Raw genomic sequence first — 27,622 nt, 5'->3', positions numbered from 1 at the left:
TTTACCTAACTGTGCTCTAATTAATGGCAAGGAAATTAGTTCACGTGGCATCTATCAGTCAATTATTATTTTACGAATGGATCTCCGGCAATTAGATTGTTAATTTACACATTTATATGCGCTTCAGTCATCAGTCATCACTCATCACGCACGCACAGACGGAAGTACAATTTCCTCGCAGACAACAAAAAGTAATCCTCATGAAATCATCATCTTCAGCACACAAGCTGTTACCACCTGCTTCCCCATGGCAAGAGAGTAGACTAGTTCTGCTTCTGCTTCGAGAGGTGCTGTTCATCTGCAACCGGGTTCAAATTTTCGGATCTGGAAATTCATTATGCCCGAGTTAGCACACACGATGGTCCACTGCATAGATATTGTATATGTACCATTTTAATTAAAAAAATGCACTATACCGAAGCACGTTCTATAGCTGATATGGAATTCTTGTTGCTGCCTTCACTACCACCTTGTCCTTCTTCACCAATTCCATCACCAACACTCCACCATAGTGTGAAAGTGCAACCCTGATAGATGAAAGAGCACACGCTTTACTAGTCTGGAATCTTAGCAAACGAAATCAGTGTAATGGACTACAGCATCACTATAACTAAGCAGACAACCACAGGGTAATGAAGAAATAAAAAAGAACTGGAAACACCGATGATTACCTTTCTGACCCTGTCAAACATGCGAAACCACGAATACTGAACCCAAGCGTTGTCTTCAGCCTGGGAAATATGGAGCACTCGCTATTTTAGCAAATATAGAGAGAGGGGCTAACCAACATTTTTTTTAAACCGAGTTAAAAGATTTGCCTCGTCGATTAATTAAGCAGAAGACAATTGCCCAGTTAATTAACGGAAAACCAGGCAAAACCCAACACAAACCAACCACATGCGGACTACTTATAGAGCATGTAACCCCAGAAGGGCACGATCAGCCCTACAACCATACCCAACACGCAACGACCACCAATCCCCACACTACTACACCGCAAGGAAACCCCTAACGAAAGCGTCCTGGGCTGAAGACCACAAACACGGCCATAAGGACCGCCCAGGATGGATATCCATCAAGCAGCTACGGACGTCCTGTGGCGCCACCTTTCTTGCTTTTCTTTCTGAGTGCTTTCTCCACAATCGTCTTGCCAGATCCATGATTGGCCGCCTCCAAACGTGTGAGCAAGCTGCCAAGCTGTATCTCAAAGAGAATGTCATCAACCTTGTCCCTCACAGACACCACTGCAACAACATCCTCAGCCACGGTTACCACCGACATGACGGACTTAGGTGCCTCCAGTTGCTCACATGGCAGAGGCGAACCCGGCAGATGCGCCTCAGAATTAGGTGCCAACACACCTACCTCATCAACGTCGTCACTCACCGACACCACCCTCCATCTCCTTCGGAAGCACCAATGAAAGAGGTGAAGTGAGCTCCCCACAACGCACCTGCAGCTCAGGCATAATCTGCAGCACTAGTGCCACGACCTCATCGATGACTACACACCTAGAGGCAGTCAACAGCACATGCATCGATGATGGACATGATGTAGCACGAGGGAGAAATGTCCATAAAGGCTTGCTTCCTCCCAAAATGAAGACCCAATCGGAAGCTCAAGCATAGAAGGCACAACCGGCACAACCTTTAGTTTGGGGGGAGCGGTGTCCGCTCTACACAAACACTCCCAACTCACGCAAGGCAGTTGCAAAGCTCAGTGCAAAGCAGCTCGGTCTCCTCCGCAAGGAGGGGCTGCAATTGCACATCCACCGGTGTTGCGACGACATCCAGTGCGGGCAGTAGGGAAGGCGATGAGGCTGTTGGGGAACGTAGTAATTTCAAAAAAATTCCTACGCACACGCAAGATCATGGTGATGCATAGCAACGAGAGGGGAGAGTGTTGTCTACGTACCCTCGTAAACCGAAGCGGAAGCGTTGTCGCAACATAGAGGAAGTAGTCGTACGTCTTCCCGGTCCAACCGATCCAAGCACCGTTACTCCGGCACCTCCGAGTTCTTGACACACGTACAGCTCGATGACGCACCCCGAACTCCGATCCAGCAGAGGTACGGGGTGGAGTTCCGTCAGCACGACGGCGTGGTGACGATCTTGATGTTCAACTGTCGCAGGGCTTCGCCTAAGCACCGCTACAATATAACCGAGGTGTAATATCGTGGAGGGGGGCACCGCACACGGCTAAGGAACGATCACGATGATCAACTTGTGTGTCCATGGGGTGCCCCCTGCCCCCGTATATAAAGGAGTGGAGGAGGGGAGGGCCGGCCCTCTCTATGGCGCGCCCTAGGGGAGTCCTACTCCCACCGGGAGTAGGATTCCCCTTTTCCTAGTCCAACTAGGAGACCTTCCAAGTAGTAGGAGTAGGAGACAAGAAAGGGGAAGAGAGAAGGGAAGGAAGGAGGGGGTGCGGCCCCTCCCCCTAGTCCAATTCGGACTAGGCCATGGGGGGGCGCGTGGCCTGCCCTAGGCAGCCCCTCTCTCTTTCCCGTATGGCCCAATAAGGCCCAATACTTCTCCCCGGCGAATTCCCGTAACTCTCCGGTACTCCGAAAAATACCCGAATCACTCGGAACCTTTCCGAACTCCGAATATAGTCGTCCAATATATCGATCTTTACGTCTCGACCATTTCGAGACTCCTCGTCATGTCCCCGATCTCATCCGGGACTCCGAACTCCTTCGGTACATCAAAACTCATAAACTCATAATATAGCTGTCATCGAAACCTTAAGCGTGCAGACCCTACGGTTCGAGAACAATGTAGACATGACCGAGACATGTCTCCGGTCAATAACCAATAGCGGGACCTGGACGCCCATATTGGTTCCTACATATTCTACGAAGATCTTTATCGGTCAGACCGCATAACAACATACGTTGTTCCCTTTGTCATCGGTATGTTACTTGCCCGAGATTCGATCGTCGGTATCCAATACCTAGTTCAATCTCGTTACCGGCAAGTCTCTTTACTCGTTCCGTAATACATCATCTCGCAACTAACTCATTAGTTGCAATGCTTGCAAGGCTTAAGTGATGTGCATTACCGAGAGGGCCCAGAGATACCTCTCCGACATTCGGAGTGACAAATCCAACAAGTACCTTTGGAGACACCTGTAGAGCACCTTTATAATCACCCAGTTACGTTGTGATGTTTGGTAGCACACAAAGTGTTCCTCCAGTAAACGGGAGTTGCATAATCTCATAGTCATAGGAACATGTATAAGTCATGAAGAAAGCAATAGCAACATACTAAACGATCGGGTGCTAAGCTAACGGAATGGGTCATGTCAATCAGATCATTCAACTAATGATGTGATCCCGTTAATCAAATAACAACTCTTTGTCCATGGTTAGGAAACATAACCATCTTTGATTAACAAGCTAGTCAAGTAGAGGCATACTAGTGACACTCTGTTTGTCTATATATTCACACATGTATTATGTTTCCAGTTAATACAATTCTAGCATGAATAATAAACATTTATCATGAAATAAGGAAATAAATGATAACTTTATTATTGCCTCTAGGGCATATTTCCTTCAGTCTCCCACTTGCACTAGAGTCAATAATCTAGATCACATCATAATGTGATTAACATCAATAGTTCACATCATCATGTGATTAACACCCATAGTTCACATCGCCATGTGACCAACACCCAAAGGGTTTACTAGATTCAGTAATCTAGTTCACATCGCTATGTGATTAACACCCAAAGAGTACTAACGTGTGATCATGTTTTGCTTGTGAGAGAATCTTAGTCAACGGGTCTTTCACATTCAGATCCGTTATGTATTTTGCAATTTTCTATTCTACAATGCTCTGCACGGAGCTACTCTAGCTAATTGCTCCCACTTTCAATATGTATCTAGATCGAGACTTAGATTCATCCAGATCGGTGTCAAAACTTGCATCGACGTAACCCTTTACGACGAACCTTTTGTCACTTCCATAATCGAGAAACATATCCTTATTCCACTAAGGATAATTTTGATCGCTGTCCAGTGATCTACTCCTAGATCACTATTGTACTCCCTTGCCAAACTCAGTGTAGGGTATACAATAGATCTGGTACACAGCATGGCATACTTTATAGAACCTATGGCCAAGGCATAGGGAATGACTTTCATTCTCTTTCTATCTTCTGCCGTGGTCGGGTTTTGAGTCTTACTCAATTTCACACCTTGTAACACAGGCAAGAACTCTTTCTTTGACTGTTCCATTTTGAACTACTTCAAAATCTTGTCAAGGTATGTACTCATTGAAAAAACTTATCAAGCGTCTTGATCTATCTCTATAGATCTTGATGCTCAATATGTAAGCAGCTTCACCGAGGTCTTTCTTCGAAAAACTCCTTTCAAACACTCCTTTATGCTTTGCAGAATAATTCTACATTATTTCCGATCTACAATATGTCATTCACATATACTTATCAGAAATGTTGTAGTGCTCCCACTCACTTTCTAGTAAATACAGGCTTCACCGCAAGTCTGTATAAAACTATATGCTTTGATCAACTTATCAAAGCGTATATTCCAACTCCGAGATGCTTGCACCAGTCCATAGATGGAGCGCTGGAGCTTGCGTATTTTGTCAGCACCTTTAGGATTGACAAAACCTTCTGGTTGCATCATATACAACTCTTCTTTAAATCCATTAAGGAATGTAGTTTTGTTTATCCATTTGCCAGATTTCATAAAAATGCGGCAATTGCTAACATGATTTGGACAGACTTAAGCATCGCTACAGTTGAGAAAATCTCATTGTAGTCAACACCTTGAACTTGTCAAAAACCTTTTTGCGACAAGTCGAGCTTTGTAGATAGTAACACTACTATCAACGTCCGTCTTCCTCTTGAAGATCCATTTATACAATATGGCTTGCCGATCATCGGGCAACTCCATCGAAGTCCACACTTTGTTCTCATACATGGATCCCATCTCAGATTTCATGGCTTCAAGCCATTTTGCGGAATCTGGGCTCACCATCGCTTCTTCATAGTTCGTAGGTTCATCATGATCTAGTAGCATGACTTCCAGAATAGGATTACCGTACCACTCTGGTGCGGATCTCACTCTGTTTTACCTACGAGGTTCGGTAGTAACTTGATCTTAAGTTACATGATCATCATCATTAGCTTCCTCACTAATTGGTATAGTAGTCACAAGAACAGATTTCTGTGATGAACTACTTTCCAATAAGGGAACAGGTACAGTTACCTCATCAAGTTCTACTTTCCTCCCACTCACTTCTTTCGAGAGAAACTCCTTCTCTAGAAAGGATCCATTATTAGCAACGAATGTTTTGCCTTCGGATCTGTGATAGAAGGTGTACCCAACAATTTCCTTTGGGTATTCTATGAATACGCACTTCTCCGATTTGGGTTTGAGCTTATCAGGATGAAACTTTTTCACATAAGCATCGCAGCCCCAAACTTTAAGAAACGACAACTTTGGTTTCTTGCTAAACCACAGTTCATATAGTGTCGTCTCAACAGATTTAGATGGTGCCCTATTTAACGTGAATGCAGTTGTCTCTAATGCATGTTCCCAAAATGATATTGGTAAATCGGTAAGAAACATCATAGATCGCACTATATCTAATAAAGTGTGGTTACGATGTTTGGACACACCATAACATTGTGGTGTTCCAGGTGGCGTGAGCTGTGAAACTATTCCATATTGTTTTAATTGAAGACCAAACTCGTAACTCAAATATTCGTCTCCGCGATCAGATCGCAGAAACTTTATTTTCTTGTTACGATGATTTTTCCACTTCACTCTGAAATTCTTTGAACCTTTCAACTATTTCAGACTTATGTTTCATCAAGTAGATATACCCATATCTACTCAATATCTTGTGAAGGTCAGAAAATAACGATATTGCCACGAGCATCAACACTCATTGTATCGCATACATCGGTATGTATTATTTCCAATAAGTCAGTAGCTCGTTCCATTATTCCGGAGAACGGAGTCTTAGTCATCTTGCCCATGAGGCATGGTTCTCAAGCATCAAGTGATCCATAATCAAGTGATCCATAATCAAGTGATTCCAAAATCCCATCAGCATGGAGTTTCTTCATGCGCTTTACACCAATATGACCTAAACGGCAGTGCCACAAATAAGTTGCACTATCATTATTAACTTTGCATTTTTTGGTTTCAATATTATGAATATGTGTATCACTACGATCGAGATCCAATGAACCATTTTCATTGGATGTGTAACCATATAAGGTTTTATTCATGTAAACAGAACAACAGTTTATTCTCTTACTTAAATGAATAACCGTATTGCAATAAACACGATCAAATCATACTCATGCTCAACGCAAACACCAAATAACATTTATTTAGGTTCAACACTAATCCCGAAAGTATAGGGAGTGTGCGATGATGATCATATCAATCTTGAAACTACTTTCAACACACATCGTCACTTCACCCTTAACTAGTTTCTGTTTATTCTGCAACTCCTGTTTCGAGTTACTACCCTTAGCAACTGAACCAGTACCAAATACCGAGGGGTTGCTATAAACACTAGTAAAGTACACATCAATAACATGTATATCAAATATACCTTTGTTCACTTTGCCATCTTTCTTATCCGCCAAATACTTGGGGTAGTTCTGCTTTCAGTGACCAATCCCTTTGCAGTAGAAGCACTTAGTCTCAGGCTTAGGTCCAGACTTGGGTTCTTCACTTGAGCAGCAACTTGCTTGCCGTTCTTCTTGAAGTTCCCTTCTATCCCTTTGCCCTTTTCTTGAAACTAGTGATCTTGTTAACCATCAACACTTGATGTTCTTTCTTGATTTCTACCTTCGTCGATTTCAACATCACGAAGAGCTCGGGAATCGTTTTCATCATCCCTTGCATACTATAGTTCATCACAAAGTTCTACTAACTTGGTGATGGTGACTAGAGAACTCTGTCAATCACTATCTTATCTGGAAGATTAACTCCCACTTGATTCAAGCGATTGTAGTACCCAGACAATCTGAGCACATGCTCACTAGTTGAGCGATTCTCCTCCATCTTTTAGCCATAGAACTTGTTCGAGACTTCATGTCTCTCAACTCGGGTATTTTCTTAAAATATTAACTTCAACTCCTGGAACATCTCATATGGTCCATGACGTTCAAAACGTCTTTGAAGTCCCGATTCTAAGCTGTTAAGCATGATGCACTAAACTATCAAGTAGTCATCATATTGAGCTAGCCAAACGTTCATAATGTCTGCATCTGCTCCTGCAATAGGGCTGTCACCTAGCGGTGCATTAAGGACATAATTCTTCTGTGCAGCAATGAGGATAAACCTCAGACCACGGATCCAATCCGCATCATTGCTACTAACATTTTTCAACATAATTTTCTCTAGGAACATATAAAAAAAAACATATGAAAGCAACAACGCAAGCTATTGATCTTACAACATAATTTGCAAAATACTACCAGGACTAAGTTCATGATAAACTTAAGTTCAATTAATCATATTACTTAAGAACTCCCACTTAGACAGACATCTCTCTAGTCATCTAAGTGATCACGTGTTCCAAATCAACTAAACCATAACCGATCATCACGTGAGATGGAGTAGTTTTCAATGGTGAACATCACTATGTTGATCATATCTACTATATGATTCACGCTCGACCTTTCGGTCTCCGTGCTCCGAGGCCATATCTGCATATGCTAGGCTCGTCAAGTTTAACCTGAGTATTCCGCGTGTGCAAAACTGGCTTGCACCCGTTGTAGATGGACGTAGAGCTTATCACACCCGATCATCACGTGGTGTCTGGGCACGACGAACTTTGGCAACGGTGCATACTCAGGGAGAACACTTCTTGATAATTAGTGAGAGATCATCTTAAAATGCTACCGTCAATCAAAGCAAGAATAAGATGTATAATAGATAAACATCATATGCAATCAAAATATATGACATGATATGGCCATGATCATCTTGCGCCTTTGATCTCCATCTCCAAAGTACTGTCATGATCTCTATCGTCACCGGCATGACACCATGATCTTCATCATCTTGATCTATATCAATGTGTCATCACATGGTTGTCTCACCAACTATTGCTCTTGCAACTATTGCTATCGTATAGCGATAAAGTAAAGCAATTATTTGGCACTTGCATCTTATGCAACAAAGAGACATCCATAGGGCTTTTGCCAGTGGCCGATAACTTCAACAAAACATGATCATCTCATGCAACACCTTATATCTCATCACGTCTTGACCATATCACATCACAACATGCCCTGCAAAAACAAGTTAGACGTCCTCTACTTTGTTGTTGCAAGTTTTACGTGGCTGCTACGGGCTGAGCAAGAACCGTTCTTACCTACGCATCAAAACCACAACGATAGTTCGTCAAGTTAGTGCTGTTTTAACCTTCGCAAGGACCGGGCGTAGCCACACTCGGTTCAACTAAAGTTGGAGAAACTGACACCCGCTAGTCACCTGTGTGCAAAGCACGGCGGTAAAACCAGTCTCGCGTAGGCGTACGCGTAATGTCGGTCCAGGCCGCTTCATCCAACAATACCGCCGAACCAAAGTATGACATGCTGGTAAGCAGTATAACTTATATCGCCCACAACTCACTTGTGTTCTACTCGTGCAAATAACATCAAGCCATAAAACCTAGGCTCGGATGCCACTGTTGGGGAACGTAGTAATTTCAAAAAAATTCCTACGCACATGCAAGATCATGGTGATGCATAGCAACGAGAGGGGAGAGTGTTGTCTACGTACCCTCGTAGACCGAAGCGGAAGCGTTGACGCAACGTAGAGGGAGTAGTCGTACGTCTTCCCGGTCCAACCGATCCAAGCACCGTTACTCCGGCACCTCCGAGTTCTTGACACACGTACAGCTCGATGACGCACCCCGAACTCCGATCCAGCAGAGATACGGGGTGGAGTTCCGTCAGCACGACGGCGTGGTGACGATCTTGATGTTCAACTGTCGCAGGGCTTCGCCTAAGCACCGCTACAATATAACCGAGGTGTAATATCGTGGAGGGGGGCACCGCACACGGCTAAGGAACGATCACGATGATCAACTTGTGTGTCCATGGGGTGCCCCCTGCCCCCGTATATAAAGGAGTGGAGGAGGGGAGGGCCGGCCCTCTCTATGGCGCGCCCTAGGGGAGTCCTACTCCCACCGGGAGTAGGATTCCCCTTTTCCTAGTCCAACTAGGAGACCTTCTAAGTAGTAGGAGTAGGAGACAAGGAAGGGGAAGAGAGAAGGGAAGGAAGGAGGGGGTGCGGCCCCTCCCCCTAGTCCAATTCGGACTAGGCCATGGGGGAGGGCGTGCGGCCTGCCCTAGGCAGCCCCTCTCTCTTTCCCGTATGGCCCAATAAGGCCCAATACTTCTCCCCGGCGAATTCCCGTAACTCTCCGGTACTCCGAAAAATACCCGAATCACTCGGAACCTTTCTGAACTCCGAATATAGTCATCCAATATATCGATCTTTACGTCTCGACCATTTCGAGACTCCTCGTCATGTCCCCGATCTCATCCGGGACTCTGAACTCCTTCGGTACATCAAAACTCATAAACTCATAATATAACTGTCATCGAAACCTTAAGCATGCGGACCCTACGGTTCGAGAACAATGTAGACATGACCGAGACATGTCTCCGGTCAATAACCAATAGCGGGACCTGGACGCCCATATTGGTTCCTACATATTCTACGAAGATCTTTATCGGTCAGACCGCATAACAACATATGTTGTTCCCTTTGTCATCGGTATGTTACTTGCCCGAGATTCGATCGTCGGTATCCAATACCTAGTTCAATCTCGTTACCGGCAAGTCTCTTTACTCGTTCCGTAATACATCATCTCGCAACTAAATCATTAGTTTCAATGCTTGCAAGGCTTAAGTGATGTGCATTACCGAGAGGACCCAGAGATACCTCTCCGATATTCGGAGTGACAAATCCTAATCTCGAAATACGCCAACCCAATAAGTACCTTTGGAGACACCTGTAGAGCACCTTTATAATCACCCAGTTACGTTGTGACGTTTGGTAGCACACAAAGTGTTCCTCCGGTAAACGGGAGTTGCATAATCTCATAGTCATAGGAACATGTATAAGTCATGAAGAAAGCAATAGCAACATACTAAACGATCCGGTGCTAAGCTAACGGAATGGGTCATGTCAATCAGATCATTCAACTAATGATGTGATCCCGTTAATCAAATAACAACTCTTTGTCCATGGTTAGGAAACATAACCATCTTTGATTAACAAGATAGTCAAGTAGAGGCATACTAGTGACACTCTGTTTGTCTATATATTCACACATGTATTATGTTTCCGGTTAATACAATTCTAGCATGAATAATAAACATTTATCATGAAATAAGAAAATAAATAATAACTTTATTATTGCCTCTAGGGCATATTTCCTTCAGAGGCATCGTGACACGGCTTCGAAGACAGATCAGAGCGGTGCTGAGCACAAGAGAAACACACTTTGTGGCCGAAAGGAAGGCATCTCATGCACCGGATTGGGTTCCTACAAGAATGGGCATGATGACCTTTGGAGAGACACATCCTTGAGCCATGCCGGAGGAGCAGGGCGGACAATGGAAGTGGGCCGACGAAACGCCTTTGTAGATGCCGAATGGAGGCGCCCGGTGACGAGGTGCCAATCTCCAATGTTTCCCCACGTGCTGTTGGCGTGCAACACATGGGATCAGAGGGCGTCATCTTCCTGCTGAGGCATCCAAGCCAGTCCCCCAACCATGATGCACATGAGAGGCCACCGTGACGGTGCATGATAGACAAGCGGCAGTGGGTGGCTTCGCGGTCGGTACAGGGGGCAACTGGAGGCAAAATTTCGTGTTTTGACTCTTTTGTCAAACAAAACCGAGATCTGACCCCAGTTTGAAAATATCTCGGGATTTGACCCTTTTGCCTACCGCCAGGGGGCCCGGCGGTAGGATCATATAGCATACCGCCGGGAGAAGCGGCGGTAGCAAACTTGTCCACGTCAACAACGATAACGACCGTCGTGCCCCCTCTGTCACACCCTACCGCCACTCCACCCGGCGGTAGGTTGTCTGAATCTACCGCCGGAGATGCTGGCGGTAGGGTGTGGGCATAAAAAACCGCGGTCCAGCCGCCCCCACCCCCTTCTCCCCCCACCCAGCCGCCCCCACCACGAAGAACAAAGCAGTTTGCTCAAAGTCGCCCTCTTTCATCCCCTCCACTCCCCCCTCCGATCTTCTTCGTTTCTTGACGGATTTTGCGGATCGAGATGGCCCCGAAGAAAGAAAAGTAAGCTCTTTCAATCCCTCCAATAAGTTTTAATCAAACACCTTTCGATTTGTCGCATTATTCGATTGAAATCACTCCTATTTGAAAAAAAAATTAACCCTAGGATTGATTTAGGTTGATTCTAGATGTTATATTGTGTTAGATTTGAACTATATTGAAGAGTTGGTATGGTTGTGTTAAGATGAACCATAGTTCACAATTGATTTGAATGGTTTTTTTATATGATGGATGATGCATGTTCCTATGCTATGATTCAAGTATTGGATGTAGTGTATGATGGATATTGGAGATGAATATTTGATATATTTGTTATATGTAGTGTATGAATCCTCAAGATGAACCCTAGTTCAATTTTTTTAACAAAAAATGAGATTATGCATGTTGGATGTTGTTGGAGAAATATGTGTTATGATGCATTGAAACCATGGTGATTGCATGTTCATAACCGTATTTTATTTAGTTCTTTGATATATGTATTGTATTTAGTTCATGTTCATAATAATCTTGATATATGATTATTCAAAGATTGAACTCATAGGTTCTGTTGGATGTGATTAATTTTTGTTATGCATCGATGTGTTTCATAGTTAATGTTGAACTCTAGTTCATGTTGAAAAATCTTTTGATGTGCTTATGCAATTCTTTTAGGAGGCTACCTCTTGCGGACGACATCGGCACAAAGTACACAATGCTTGACCCTAGGTTCGACAAGCGTCACCGTGCCCGTTTCATTGAGAATGGAGTGATAATTAGCATTTTAAACCAAATCTTTTGAATTGATGAAAACAAGTTGCTAACTATTATGTCCATGCTAATTATGCTTTGGTTATTGATTTTCACAGATGCTGCCGCCACTGCGGATGAGGGCTCACACGACGACGGTTAAGATGGAGTACGACGATCGATGCGCATCGTTCTTTAGGAGAGCCCGACTATTGGGTTTCGTCCTGCAGTTCAAGCGTAAGCCGCCGACGCTCGTTCACTCAGCTCTCACGACTTTGATCGACCGGTGATGGCCAGAGACGCACAGCTTTCATCTTCCATGCGGGGAGATGACTGTGACCCTCGAGGATTGGGCGATGATTACGGCACTACCGCTGGAGGGTCGTCCTCTCACAAGAAGAGTGGAGAGGGCGAGCTGGCCCGAGAGGGTTGTCAGCCTCATCGGCGACTGCCCCCCCCCCCCCGGCTAAGAGCAACCGGACTTCCGGCATACCGCTGTCATGGTTCCTCGAGCACTGGAGCAAGTGCCCGGAAGATGTCGAGCCTCGGGTGGTGGAGCAGTACGCCAGGGCCTACCTGTGGTACATTCTCACGGAGGTAGTGTTTCCGGACTGCTCCAGGAACTCTTCCCTATGGATGTATCTCGACTTCCTGAAGGACTGGGATGCGGGGTACAGCTGGGGGGCCGCCGGACTTGCCTACCTATACCATTCGGTAAGTGAATATCACTTTCTTTCAAATATCAGACATGTGTTGCTTTATATTTTGACATCTTATCATCTATACTTGGTTGGTAGCTTGACGACGCGACCCAGAGAGCGGAAGTCTCGTCCGGTATGTGTGGATGTGTATGGGGCCTCTCCATTTGGATGTGGGAGCGAATCCCGATGGGCCGTCTGGAGAAGATGCACTCGCGTGCATGGACGGACTATGGTGGAGATGACGAAGATGATCGGTACCCGACCGTCGCATACGCTTGGGACGTGGTGCGTGTCTACACGGGCGAATCGAAGGCCTTGTACAAGGTCTTCAGCAACGAGCTTGATGCTCTCACGCCTTTCCAGGTATAAGAACTACACTTTCACTTGAGCTTACCATTGTTTCGATAACACTTTCACTTGAGCTTACCATTGTTTGGTTATAGGTTACTTGGCGGTCGTATAGTGATGATCGAGAGTGGGGGTTCGAGCTGAACAGAATGTGCAAGCAGGACCGGCTGCTCTTCCGGTGCATCATGCCCATGGTTTGTGTCTATGCCGTGGAGTACCACTTGGCACAGCGCGTTGCCACACAATTTGGTAAGGCACAACACACACCACCAGCCGGCCACGATACCGGTGGCTACGACCTACACCAGTGAGTACCACAAAACGGGCATCGATTCTAAGTAATTGTTTTCATGCTTTACATTCATAAAAGAAGGGTGTTTTACATTCTTTCTTACGCATTGCAGGATGAGTAGGAAGAACAATCAATCAATCACGGATTGGGAAGCCGAACATGCGAGATACGTGAATGAATGGAACAAGTGGAAAGGACGCAAAGACACGGAGAGGAGAGTGATTGACTGGGACGCGTACGAGGATCACATGTTGTGGTACGATGATGGCATCAAGCATCGTCTGCGTCTGAGGCCCCAGTGGACGACAGCAGATGCCAAAGACCTGTTCGATGACGCCTCGGAGAATGAAACCTGCAACGAGAGCATCAGACAGCTTCAAGGCGGGTTTAGGGAGTACGGACCCCTCATGAATAGAGTGGTATGTTGTTTTTACCTCTTTCGAACCGACGGTTGGATGAAATCAGCTTTTCGTGCTATTGACTCATTTTATTACTTTGTAGTCTTCGGAGCTGAACAAAAGCATTTTTCATGCCTCTGATGCGCTTAGTGATGTCCCTGGGACTTGAGCTAGTGAGAACAAGTTGAGGGAAACGGTGAAGGTAATACGGAGTTCATTTTCGTTATCATTGGACATTCGAGAAGTTAACATATTCTTCCGTTATCATTGCAGAAATACGTCAACAAAGCACGCCGGCTTGTGGGCCTGCTTGGGTGCGGTACAAACACCGAGGATGTTTTTCCTCCTGCACCGATGCGTAGCCTCGCTTCATCGAGCCATGCAGCCTCGTCGTCTAGAACGGGTCAAGATGACGAGGAGGAGAACGACGACGATGATGATGATTCAGAGGAAGAGGAAGAAGAGGGCGCAGAAGAAGAGGGCGCAGAAGAAGAACATGGTGAGGAAGAGGAAGAGCACGATGAGGATGAGGAGGAGGAGTACGATGATGACGATGGACCTCCACCAACTCAGCCAACCTAGCGTGAGAAGAGGAATGTGCCGAAGAAGGACTGGAAGAGTCCATCCCCGTTTCAGAAAGCACGTCCTGCGGCCCGCAAGAATACGGCGGCCGAGAAGCAATCCAAGGATAACGAGGACCGAAAGTCGAAGAGGGAAAGGAAGGACTGAAGTTGCTGCCGTGTCTTGCATATTTGCTTCGTGAACCATATGAATTTGCTCGTGAAACTGTTTCGTTAAATTGCTATGTACCGAACCTACCTTATTTATAGATTTGTGGTGTATCGAACCTACCTTATTTATAGATTTGTGGTGTGTGCATCATATATCATACATTGTGTGCTTTATATGTCATACATATGTTGTTTAAATGTTGTATGCCAGAAATTGAAGACAAAAGAAGTTAGAAGGTGCAAAAAATCCACACAAAGGCACCCTACCGCCATAGGGCGCGGCGGTAGCCTACCACAACCTACCGCCGTCAGGCCCGGCGGTAGGATGCCTCCCCCCACGCCCCACTTCTGTGACCAAAAAATCGAGCAGCGCAGCGGTAGGGTTGCGCGCCGCACCCCATGGCGGTAGTGTTTGGGCATTTATAAACCCATTCGCTCGCCCACTCCACCTCAACCCCTAATCCCCACCCACCCAGCCGCCTTCTTCTTCCTCTCGCCCATTTTCTCATCTCCTCCACTTCCCCACTGCGATCTTCTTCGTTGATTCACGGATTTTGCGCATTGAAATGGCTACGGAAAGAGGAAGGTAAGATCCTCCAATCCCCCAATTAGTTTGAGTCAATCATATGAGGAACCCTCTCTAGTTGATATGATGAACCCTAAACCTAGATGATTGCAATGTGATGAACCTAGTTGATGAACCCTAGGTTTAGTCTTTCTTATAGCCATATGAGGAACACTCTCTAGGTTATATGATGAACCCTCGAACCTAGATGAACCCTCTCTAGGTTTAGTCTTTCTTATAGCCATATGTGATGATTTATTGTATGAATATTGTAGATATTTGTTTTGCTTGCATTAGAACAAATATTGATGTTTAATTAACTTTATCCAATCAATGCTTATATAAGGAACATGGCGCCGCCACCACCACTTGATGAGGATGATGACTATGAAAACCCACTTGAGGAAGCCATCTATGCTCAAAGAGTGAGGCTGAGCGATCAGGAGGTGTGCAACCTATGGGACAACTTTCTGCCACGTGTTGACTTGATCGCGGCGCCATTCGTGACCCGTCTGACAAGTACCATGATCGATCGACATGTCATGGTATGTTATTAGTGTAGAATCCAGAGAATTGTTAATAGTTCAGAGAATCCATACTTATTAATTGATATGTTTTTCTTATTCAGAAATTTCCAAAGAGCCTATCTAAGAGTTGTGGCATCGAGGCTGATGAAGAAGGCTATGCTGGAATACGCCTTACCGCAAGGTGCCCCGTCACTACTTGTGCGTACGGCGTGGACACGGACGATCGCACACATTTAAGCTCGGTTGGGTGGAAGAATCTTCATGTTGGACAAGCCATCCTTATTACTATCAGGAACACCAACCGTCAAGGCTTGAAGATGATGATCGTCATCGATATCATCTAAACTATATATGTGTGTGGCTGCTAATGATCGTCATGTTTGATTGCTACCTATGGACGAAACCTTTTATGTGGTCGATGCCCGTTGAACTTGTTAAACTTCTTATGTTGGCTTCGTGAAACTACTTGGATGTGATCAAACTATGTTATGTGATCAAACTATGTTATTTGGTACTTGTTTCTTAGTCCGTAATGGCAAAACTTTTTAGATGTGATCAAACTATGTTATGTCTATGAAATTGTGCTTATTGTTTCTTATGTCTATGGCAAAAAAATTAAAGACAAAATCAAAGTAGTTAACTTTATGAAAACCTACCGCCAGGGCACTCGACAATAGGTTTCTGTGGGCTACTGCCGTGGACTATGGCGGTAGGTCCGTAAGCAGCCGTTAATGGCTTGACGACCGTCAGGCACACCTACCGCCGGAACCTGCGGCGGTAGACTGTGCAACCCTACCGCCTGACGGTCTGGCGGTAGCAAAAGGGTCAAATCCCGAAATGTTTTCAAACTGGGTCAGATCTCGATTTTGTTTGACAAAAGGGTCAAAACACGAAATTTTGCCGCAACTGGAGCGGCGCGAGTGGAGCGGTCGGGACAAGCTGCAGACCGCATCGGGAGGCAGTTGCCAGAGCATTGGGAGCCCCATCCTACACAGCCACGGACACTACCGCATTGCCCGAACCAAAGGGTTCACCGAGCAAGGCAGCCAGCAGCAGCATGGAGGTCGTTTGGGACGCAGGGTCGATGAACAGTGGTGGGTCAGACGCATCGTAGATATGGTGGGAGCGACCGCCACCACCGACTAGGGCGCAGAGCCGGCTCTCAGCATGGCCGGAACAGCAGGAGCCGACGCGAACGATGGACCAATGCGCAGCACGGCCGGAGTGGCAGATGCAGCCACTGCCAACGCAGAGGCAAGCCGGGGGCGCGGACAAAGGACGGGCGAAGTCGGAGCAGCCGACACAGGGAGCCTCGCGGACGCGGGCACAGGCTTGGCCAGGGGCTCCTCCACCACCTGCACGGACACTCTACCCCACCTGGACAGGGCGGCCCAGCACCGGTTGCAGCGGCGCTGCCAGGTGCTCCCAATCCGGATCGTACCAAGCAGCGGACAGGGGGACCGGCAGGACGACGCACACCCTGCAGCCAGCAGGCAGCTCGGCGGGAGGCGGCGGCCAGGTGGCCGATAGGGCTGCTGGCGGTGAGGACGGGACGGACGGCGCAAGGTTGCGAAGGCTCATGCTCCACTCCTGCCTATTCTTCCGAGAGGGATGGAGAGAGCGGATGGCGCCGAGGCCGGATCCGGACGCGGCGGCTGCAGGGGTGGCCGGAGGAGGGAGATCAGGCCGTGGTTGTATCGTGCTTACCTGAAATCAGTGGAGCTCCACACACGAAGAGCATCATAAGCACGTGTAATTAGAACTGGAAAACTGGGATGGGCAAAGACGGAATAGACGTGACACTCATGTTCCAGTGTATGAACACACTTCTTCTTCTGCAAGTCCCATATCTGTTTTGAAAAGAAAAAAAAAACAAGGCACGCATATATTAGAAATGCTAGATACATGTTGTATTAATGTAGGAGTACTTTGCAGTCAGCATAATAGCCGACCTTGGCAGTCTTGTCAAGAGAGCCGCTAATCAAATACTGCTGACAATCACGCTTGAAGAAATCCAGGCAATACACCTTATCTGAATGCCCAAACAGAGTATACTTGGATTTGGGAGAATCAAGACTCCAAACCTGAACACAAACCATAAGAGCCTCCGGTCATGATACAGCAGAAAATGAAACGTACTCCATCATCAACGCCGCGTCAAAAAGGTTACTTAGCAAACAAATAAGAGAGAGAAAGCAAAACCTTTATTGTATAATCATCTGAAGCACTTGCAAAACTGTTGGTGTCCTCTGGGTTAAATTTTAGTTCATTAATATTATCTGAGTGTTCTTCAAATGTCTGAATGCAATTCCAGTCCTGGTCCCAGTCCCAAAGCTTTATTTGCCTACCACATCCTGACAGCACATACGGCTGGGTTGGATGAACGTCTAATGAAGACACGAAACTGTCATAATCGTGAGGTTTCAAACTCGTGACCTTTTCGAGTTCCGTTTCATACTTGTACACATGGAGGACACGATCATCTGACACAGCCACAATCCACCGCTTTCGTGCAATAAATTTAACAATGGATACTGCAGTGAGGGCAGTCGTCTGATTAGCATATCATTGTACAACTGTACATATGGTGGAAGAAAATCATGTTAAGAAGTCAGAAAGCTTACCTCCTCTCTTTGAGACCTTAATAGAAGCAACCACTTTCTGCTAGTAAACAAGAATGAGTCATTTGTTGGTCCAACCTAAACAAAAACTTGGTATATTTGCCAACAAAATTGAACTTTTGGTGATGACCCTTTACATTTAATCATGATAATTTAATTGAAATACTATGGCGGGAAAAAAGCAGGCAATTTTTTTTTTGTCAATACAGTGTGGTGTTTTATTGACTGTGGGCAAAAACTTCAACATTATTATACAGCTCCCATCGAGCATCCCAAGAATAGACTTTTCCTCCTATATTTGGAAATCAACAAAATCTGTATATGTACTTACGAACTGTAAATGCTTGGGCCACGAGCATCTTTCTGATGCAAAGGGCAAGTGGCCATAATTTTCTTTCTTTGTCCAAAATACTAGCAGAAGAAGCAATAGAGGTAACTTGCCTGCTGTGTTTCATAGTTCCAAATCTGAACATCACCAAGTGAGTGACCGGTTACAATCCTGTATGATAATGAGGTAGTAAAGCAGGATAATCACCTCCAATGCAGTGACTTGAAAAGGAAGATTAAAGATTAAAATTCCCATATTATCCTACAGACTTACAATGGCTCTGTCTGATGTGCATCCATACAAAATAACCAACCGACTGCACCATATGTAATCTGACCAAAGAACATTCCTGTCAACACTAGAGAAACCACCACTGAGATGGAAGGTCTTGGGAAGAGAAGAAAATGAAAACCCGAAAACTAATACCTGTAGTAAAGGTTGGATTGTCTGCTACGTCGCCAATGCATGAAAGACAGACAAAAGGAAGCATCAGTACAATTCAACTCAGTCACTGAAGCAGCATCATTCCAATGCCACAACGTAATTAGCCTCATTAATGAATTTAGTTGGGATCTCTTTTCTACCTTGATCATCTCGAATCATCTATCTTACACAATAGAGTAAATTAGAAGGAACCCTCTTTTGTTCTTTCTGACACATAACAAGCACTATCGGAACAACGTCATGACACATAACACTGATTTGCCGTGAACATCGCGCGAAGGCAACCACCCACAAGCACTGTTTTAAATAGCCCGCTATAGCACGCTATAGCATTTACAAAAGAACTTGCGCTACGAGACTTTGGTCCAAACAAATGAACAAACATTTTAAATAGCGCGCTATAGCTCCGCTATAGCATTTGGAAGAGGTCCGTCGCTAAGATGCTTAGCGCGCTATTCAAAACTATGCCCACAAGCCACCTGAGCAGCACGAGCGACTAGCAGCGCTAACACCAGTAGGGCCGCCCATGCAAGTGCCTGCACGCCCGGCAGCAAACAACGCCTCGATGGTGACACACGCCGCTGCCAATGAGACCTTTACTAGCAGCGCGTAGCTACAGCAGACCAGGGCATCAATGTACGACCCGCCGGCGGTGGACCGCAAGGTGAGAGGCACATCATCGACGGTGAGAGTTGGCATGAGTTCGGCGAGCACGACGGCGTAAACATGTCTCTCGAGCCGTCCGTGACCTTTGCTGTGATGGAGCATGACACGATGCTGCCGCTCTTCGGTCTTCGCGGCGCGGCGACATGTACTTCTACAACCGCCACTTCAAACCCCACAATGGCCAGATGACGGCGCCGAGGGCACCAAGGAGGCGAGGACGCCTATTGCAGCGCCTGCAGCACGTCGGCATGGGCGGCCACGTGGTTGCATCGCTGTGCTGTCCGGCTTCCTCCCATGCTTGTGCGGCATGTCGACCAAGTTCGTAGATGCTGACAACGAGGCCGCCGTAGTGTGGCCCTGGGAGACCAAGATGCTCTATGGCCAACCCGACGCTCGTCACGGCCAACATCCCCATGCTTGCCCGGGCCGCGTGGGAGTACCCCGACACCCATGGTCATGCCGCCCGCCCAGCTCGGCGCCAACTCCAAGATTATCATGCTCGCGCATCATGCCCGGGCCGCGTGGGAGTACCCCGACACATCATGCTCGCGGTCACGGAGATAATTAGGTTGTCAGACTAATGGTCGTATAGGGGAAAAGAGCAAAGGAAAAGAAAACTAGGTTGTCAGACACCAAGCAAGGTTTCTCAAGGACTCGATCGATCGGCGTGGCCATGGACACAGCGGTGGTTGGCAACACTGACTTCTCCAGGCATGCCAAGATCAACTGCGCCGAGGGCTCCCACTCTGCAGAGCTTCATCCCGACCGCACCCTCTCATCGCTGGACGTGCTCCAAATCTCCGGTCTCAACCCCAACCAATTCTAGGAAGGAGACGATGGAGGATGGGTAGAGAGGAGGGATGAAGATGACATGTAGGCCTATGTCCACGTCAGCTTAAAATCCATGTGTATTGCCAACTCAGCTTGACAATCTATGCCCGTCGTTTAGTTTCGCAGTTAAAATAAAGTTAATCGATGAATAAGTGGTACTACCTCCGTCCTGGTTTATAGGTCCCCTTTGTAGTTTGTGCCACATTTTGACTAAATATTTAACTAACAAAATGTTAATGCATGTCAAGAAATATTATCTCATTGGATTCGTATTTGAACATAGTTTTCAAAAATATAATGTTTGATGACATGCGTGAACATTTTGTTAGTTTAATCTATGGTCAAAATTTGGCACGAAATACAATGGGGACCAATAAACCCGGACGGAGGTAGTAGGTGCCACGACACTACCGTGGCAGGAGTGGTTAATGACTATCGACTTTCCTTGATTCAAAGAAAAAAAGAATATTGACTTTCCTCATTTTATATGGTAAAATTTCAAATAGTACCTAGTAATTTTTGGAATGATTGGTACAACAAGCTACAGCTATGTCATTTATTTTTCTGTAATATAAACATAACATGACTATTGATTATATTGGTGTATTAAAATCAGTTGGAAAAAAAAGATTTGATGCGCGATGCTTATTTTAATTATCCAGGAATCAACTATGCAATAAACAATTATTTATGCTGAACACAAATCAAAGAGACATAGCTTTGTAAGTCATATACATGGACAGACAGACAATTGAACGCTTTCTTTCTAGTGCATTATATGGTATGTACAGTTTTGATCAAACAAGGATGAAACACCCCTGGTAACCAATAGCTCACTTATCCTGGCTGAGTGAAACATTGCTTACTCGAAATATTATACCTATTATCCCGTTGTTGCCATGCTGTATTAATTAAATTTCTGCCATTTGATCTGACATTTGTATTAATTAAATTTCTGCCATGCTGTTACTCTTACTTGCACCATTATTCATTACGCACAAGTTTCATTTGTACTAGACAATAATTAAATATACATAGCTTTTGTAAATAAGTTTTCTTTCTTAGTTTAGCGATCTCACCTGTGTCTCGGTGGCTGTGTCACGTGCTGATGTGCACACACGCACGCACACAACTGGTGAGACTTGTCAACAAACAAAATTCTGACTTCTCCACAACACATATTTTTTCTGGTTGATTTTATACTACATTAAAATAAAAAGGAAAAGATGTGCAACCCAACCTAATCTACTCATTATACTGTGGTACTCCGTTTAAAATAATTTTAAAAAATGTTTGATCTGGACGTCTTTTATTTGTTGAAGAAAGCGATCTCTCTGCAATTTCATTCACAAAACCACAAAGTTCAGTTCAACTACAAAGCATAAGTAAATATATTTTGATTTGAACGCCTATCCATTCGGCACGCTAACTATAATCGAAGATAATTTGCACTGGGCACTAACTGAATAGACAAAGCTTTGCAAGTTAGTATTCTTAGACAACTCACCACACTGGTTTCCTTACTTGCTTCTTGTGGCTCACTGACATAAAAAACCACATCCAAATTCACGTCATCAACCACGTTGACCGCCTCATTAATGAACATGTTTGTAGTTATATCCTCAACCGCAAGGCAATCATTCACTTTGGTGCTCGATACAATAAGTTCACTGGCACGATGCATATATCCCGGTCTATTGCCTTGTAGCTGCATTGTTATCTCAACACTACACATGGATCGTGGCGGTATAATGCCTTTCTGCGGCTGTATGCAGTATGCCAGGGGGCTCGTATTTTCGATGTTGAAGGCAATGCAAGAACCTGTCTCATTGGTTAGCTGAAGTGCGCATGACATCTGTTTGGTAAGCTCAAAAGGAAAATGTAGTTGTAGTGGCTCAATTCCAAGCATATCATCTTCTGAGTAAGAGCTTATCTTCATGAAAAGAGCACGAGTACATATATATGTGTTACACACGATACTCAGGGTAAGTAGTTCAAAGCAATAATGCCCATGAAGCATATGAGCTTACCTGTCCAAATGTATGTTCATAGGCATTGCTCATCTTTTCATTAACACCTTCAATTTCTCTTATAACATGTATCAGATGCCATATATAAGGCCGTTTGGATGGGTCAATTTCCTGGCAGAGTAACCCAATTTCGAGGCATTTTGCTACTTGCTGGTAAACCAATGGTGTTTCATTCCCAGTTTTCTTCCATCTGTGCCTCCATTTCCTAAGTACCTGTCATTCCACAATATGTGTCATAGAATAAGTTGAAATCTTCAACAAAAAAACTCAAGCGTCAGGATGATGACACGTAAACCAGCTTAGACACGCCTCTCTCATCTGCACAAAATTAGACGAGGCGATGGATGCTTAGGATCGATGTAAAATGAGAGAGATAAGGTTTTAATTCCCAATAATCACGTAAGACCCCAATATCTTTCTCACTCACTCCAAAGATCTTTTGCCAAACCGAGCATCCCATGTCGTTTGTTTTTGCTGTGTGTGTGTGTGTGTGTGTGTGTGTGTGTGTGTGTGAGAGAGAGAGAGAGAGAGAGATGAGAAGGGTTCATACATACAAGGAGGCGCTAGAGATAGTACAGATGGATTTTCTCCCGGCCTGCACGTAGTGAAGGTGTGGCTACTAATCCGATGGTCTGAATATTGTTGATTTATGCAAACCAAATTTTGGTTGGATGGTTAGGTGGACAGTGGTATCCCCAGCCCACCAGGGTTTAAGTCCTGGTGCTCGCACTTATTCCTGGATTTATATTTTTGAATTTCCGGTGATGTGAATTCAGTGGGAGGAGATGCTTTCTCATCGACTACGAGGCACCTTTGGTGACTTCATAAATCTCAAGATGATATGCCAATTCAGTGGGTAGGGTGTGCGTGTGTGTGTTCATCGGGATGAGTGTATGCGCGTATATATGAGCGCCTGCATTTGTACTGTGTCCAAAAAAAGAATATTGTTGATTTATATAAAGAAGAACACCACCAGACCGCATTAGAGAGAACAGTGCCAACACCCACTACTATAGATTCAAACGTCATTGATGCGTTCCTAAACCCCATAACTGACGGCTTTTGGGCCGGTCAAGGATTAAACACCACTGGTGACTACTTTCACCGTCGACAAAGCAAGCACCGATTAATGGGGATTATATTAGTTACAAAAACAAAAAACCACAAGCCATCCAGCCCGTGCCCGCCCCATCGTCGCTATCTGCAAACCGGAATAGAGACATCATTGGGACGAGCAGAAGTTGTCGTGCAAGGATGCCACTGGCGTCACCGTCATCCTCGACATCGTCATAGCCATCATGGTCACACATGTCATGTCGGAACTTCGGATCTAGGGCAAGAGATGGCAAAGGAACCCCGGCACCCACCCCTTGGCGTCACCCTTCTAAATTGAAGTTTTAGATGGAGTCAATGCTCGCAAAGATGGTGCCCAAGTGCGTTGTTTTCCGCCTTGATGTGTTGCCAAAGAACTCGCTCACAAGTCACAATTCACTAAGGATAGCGAACAAATTCCACAGTGGAGGTTGGCTCGGGCTGGCATCGGTGTTGTCAACTTCAAGGGGGGGCGCACAGGTTGCCGGTGTTGCTATTCTCCAGGATAACACTCCTGGTCTAGTTTAGCTAGGGAATTTGTCTCATTTGCCACGGTTTTGCATGGTCGCCCTTTAATCGACAACAACCTTTCTTACATGCTCAGGAGCTCCCTGTCCTCTTGACACGGTCTCATAAAAAATTGAATAAGTAACGCTCACAACTTGTGTTTCCTATGAGGAAAAAAACTTCCTATTAATTTTGGGTGTGGATAGATCTTACTCGACTGATACTTAACCAAGTCTCAGTCGAGTGACATAACATATAAAAAAGAAAAGAAAATTGCATGGACCTCCACGTAAGATCTCATGAATATAGCATCAATTAAGACATAACTATGTCTCGGTCAACTAAAATTTAGCAAAACAAATTAGTTTTTGTTGTGGATAAATCAAGTGTGTGGGTATTTCCTAAATCCACGAAGGTCACATATAAGCAACCTAGCAAGGTATAATTTACAATTTTAGCAGGAAGCGAGAGTGGTCCATGGACTCTGGGAAGCTATGAAGAGACAAGGCCGGTGACCCGGGACCACATGGCTGAAAATGTTATGCATGAAGCTACCATCCATCAGAACAATTTCCTAAATTGTGGCACGAGTAATGTGTAACTCAGTATCACTATCAGCCAAAGAGTTTACTTTTCGGTGGTGAGCAGATAGGCTTTTGAGAAAGAACATTGCATGGCCTGTTTTTCTCATCCAATATGTATTATTTTACCAGATATGCATACCATCCAACACCATAATATGCAAATTAAGTATGATTAGTCAAAAATATTGTAAAAAATATGCAAGGCAGAAAGTTAAGATATTTTGAAAAAGAGATTGGCTCCATGGCGAGATAAAACCTTCATACATTGTTATTATTATTGGGCACCGCCTTTTGTCCTGTCACTAGTTCAATAATTATGACACCCAAACTGTACATGTCTGATTTGAATGACATCTTTCCCTGATGTAGGTATTCTGGAGCACAATATCCTCTGCATAAAAGGTCGTATTTCAATGCATTATAACATCAAACAATGTGAGAGTAAATGCAAAGACACATGTTCTTTTGATGCATAGCTTACAGTGATCCATGACGTTCTTCACTCATAGTTTTTGACTTCTCATCAAGTCTCGATAAACCAAAATCTGTGATTTTCGGCGCCATATCGTTGTCTAGTAGTATATTGTCGGGTTTCAGATCCATATGAAATATCTGCTTTTCCTTGTGCAGATGATGCAAACCTTCGCAGATGCCTTTAATTATTTTATAACGTGTATTCCATTCAAGTCCCCTTAATTCATCTGAATAATAGAAAGAGTAGCAGCAAGAATGAAAGTTTCCAACAATGGATTTATGCAAGCTATATACTGAACATGAAATAAACGGGAAAAGATAAATAAACAAAGATAACAACTATCGGATGCAACAACGTACCAGTAATATATTTTTTCAGGCTTCCGTTGTTGATATACTCAAAACAGAGTAATCTTTCTCGTACCTCAGCGTAAATATGTTCTTTCGATCCTCCGGTTGGTATGGCTATCTTGTCTGTGCTAGCGCAAAAGCCAAGAAACCGTACGACATTTTTATGTTCAATGTTCAACAGGCTGTCAACTTCTCGATAAAAAAAGGTCTCATTGATGGTATAGCCGTTCCTTATCCTCTTTACAGCAACAGCCCCATTTGGGAGCAATCCCTGTTTAATTTCTCTTGTGAGCAGTTAAAGAATGTCTAGCTGAATTTGAAGGTGCTATGCAATAAAGAGATGAAGTGAGTAACACAATACTCACGCCACCACATATTTGGGACTCCCTGACCAACTAATGCATGCGAGCAGGCTTGTGCCATATAACGCGAGACACCGTGTCTCTATCCTAGGAGTACCACACACAGAATTGTCTTTTTTTTATGGTACAAGAATCTGCCTGATTGACTGACTTCAATGTATACGCAGAGTATCCCAAAAACTAAGGAGTATCTTGGAAATATATGTAACACTAACAGCTATATATACTGTGATTTTAACTACTGAGGCTCAAGTCGATATAAGAATTTCAAGCATGATCTTAGATGATGATAATTTCTGTTAAGATAATTTACTTTATAAACCGTTGCGAATCCACCATGGCCAATTTCTCGATCATCTGAGAAATTTTCTGTGATACTCTTCAAAAGCTCGAATGATAGATTTGTCGGCTTCTCTCTTCCATCAAGTATACGCTCAAGGGCCTCAAGATCCATGTATCTGCTCTGCAATCCATTTCAGAATATGCACTTTCAACACTAACAAGAAACAAAAGTTTGTTTCTACTAGAGAGCACCATTCCATGGAGAATTGACGTTTGACTAGATCGCTCGTACCTTTCTATAGCAGCATATGGTAGTTGTGCAAGAAAGTTGTCTGCAGTAAATCACTGAAGCGCCAACAAATATTTAGCACAAACCGGAACTGAAACACATTGCCCACTGGTGTAATAAAACCCTGCATTAAATGAAAATAAAAGAAAATTATTGTAAGATTTGTACCAAATTCGATACACACATGACATAATCCTTGTAAAGTTGAGATAACAATATGGCTACAGAGTTTAAAAACCTAATTTGATGTACCTTCTACCCTTTTTCCGCCAAATTAAAAAAGAATGCACAGCTCAAGAAGACCCCGAAGAAAATACATATTTTGCAGCATGTGGAAGCTCCTGGGGATTAATTAATCATGCTTGCATATATTTTGCAGAGCCTGCCCTGCCCCACACTAGCTAGCTCGCTGCCTGTCCAAAATGGCAGACAAGGGGTCGGCACGTCCGGAAGCAGGGACATCATGGTGCAGCAGCAGCACCGACGAGCTTCGGCGCCGGCGATCTGGACGCACCGTCGCCTCCTGAAACGCGCACGCACACACAGGCAGAAGGAAGAAACCGGTTTTGCCGCAGGGCCGGGGCATAGGTTGCTGACGAAGAAAGAAGCAGAGCAGGCCGTGAAGAGCATCAGAGGAAGCAGAGTACACTTGGGTGGTCAGATCTGGCCAAGCGGTGGGGGGAAACGCAAAGCAGGGGAGATTAATGGAAACGCTGGCTGGAACTGGAAGGGGGAAACCTCAGAGCTCAGACGGGCGGCACCAGGTCCGGCAGCAGCTTGAGGTTTGGCTTCCGTAAGTCTTAGATCTGGGCGAGACGCTTTACTGCTGTCCGGCCGCCTGAGGCTGCATCGATCGAGAAGACAACGTTCGTGCCGACGGGTAGTATCTACTCTGGATCTGGATATGCCGAGGAAGAGGGAGGCCACCGGACCTTCCTCTCCGGCCAGCGGAGGCGACAAGAGCAGCCAGAGGCCATGAATTAACAATACAACCTCTCAGTTTATCAAAGCATCGATCGACAGCTTGAAAATAACAATCAATCGGCTGCATAAAGCGATAGCACTGACCTTGAGAGAGCAGACGTTGATAAGAGAGAAACGAGCTGAGTGAATGGTGCTCTCAGTCTCTGGTCTGGTAGGTGAGGGTGAG

The 27,622-nt window shown here is 44.9% G+C and overlaps 2 protein-coding genes across 7 annotated transcripts; one reads left to right on the top strand and one right to left on the bottom strand.

Moving 5' to 3' along the window:
- On the bottom strand, positions 1-27,622 carry LOC119336611. Of its 6 annotated transcripts, none has more exons than XM_037608663.1 (18): positions 27,541-27,622; positions 26,476-26,596; positions 26,215-26,364; positions 25,549-25,810; positions 25,196-25,415; positions 24,979-25,105; positions 22,532-22,744; positions 22,009-22,434; positions 18,987-19,010; positions 18,834-18,892; positions 18,674-18,731; positions 18,236-18,272; positions 17,814-18,145; positions 17,564-17,695; positions 17,319-17,461; positions 672-731; positions 417-527; positions 1-324 (listed from the first exon to the last, which is right to left on the bottom strand). In XM_037608663.1, exons 3-17 carry the CDS (start codon positions 26,353-26,355, stop codon positions 428-430), a joined length of 2,334 nt encoding a protein of 777 aa, XP_037464560.1. In that variant the 5' UTR covers positions 26,356-26,364; positions 26,476-26,596; positions 27,541-27,622; the 3' UTR covers positions 1-324; positions 417-427. The 6 variants fall into 6 exon arrangements, with proteins under 6 accessions (XP_037464560.1, XP_037464561.1, XP_037464557.1 ...); XM_037608664.1 differs by having other exon boundaries at positions 18,987-19,007; XM_037608660.1 differs by having other exon boundaries at positions 18,834-18,918; positions 18,987-19,007; positions 22,026-22,434.
- Positions 12,799-13,622, top strand: LOC119336614. Its single transcript, XM_037608666.1, has 2 exons — positions 12,799-13,113; positions 13,194-13,622. Exons 1-2 carry the CDS (start codon positions 12,886-12,888, stop codon positions 13,407-13,409), a joined length of 444 nt encoding a protein of 147 aa, XP_037464563.1. The 5' UTR covers positions 12,799-12,885; the 3' UTR covers positions 13,410-13,622.

This window comes from Triticum dicoccoides, chromosome 7B, assembly GCF_002162155.2.
Source record: "Triticum dicoccoides isolate Atlit2015 ecotype Zavitan chromosome 7B, WEW_v2.0, whole genome shotgun sequence".
Taxonomy (NCBI): Eukaryota; Viridiplantae; Streptophyta; class Magnoliopsida; order Poales; family Poaceae; genus Triticum; species Triticum dicoccoides.
Note: the sequence above shows the minus strand (reverse complement) of the source record. Positions and strands in the feature narration are given on the sequence as shown.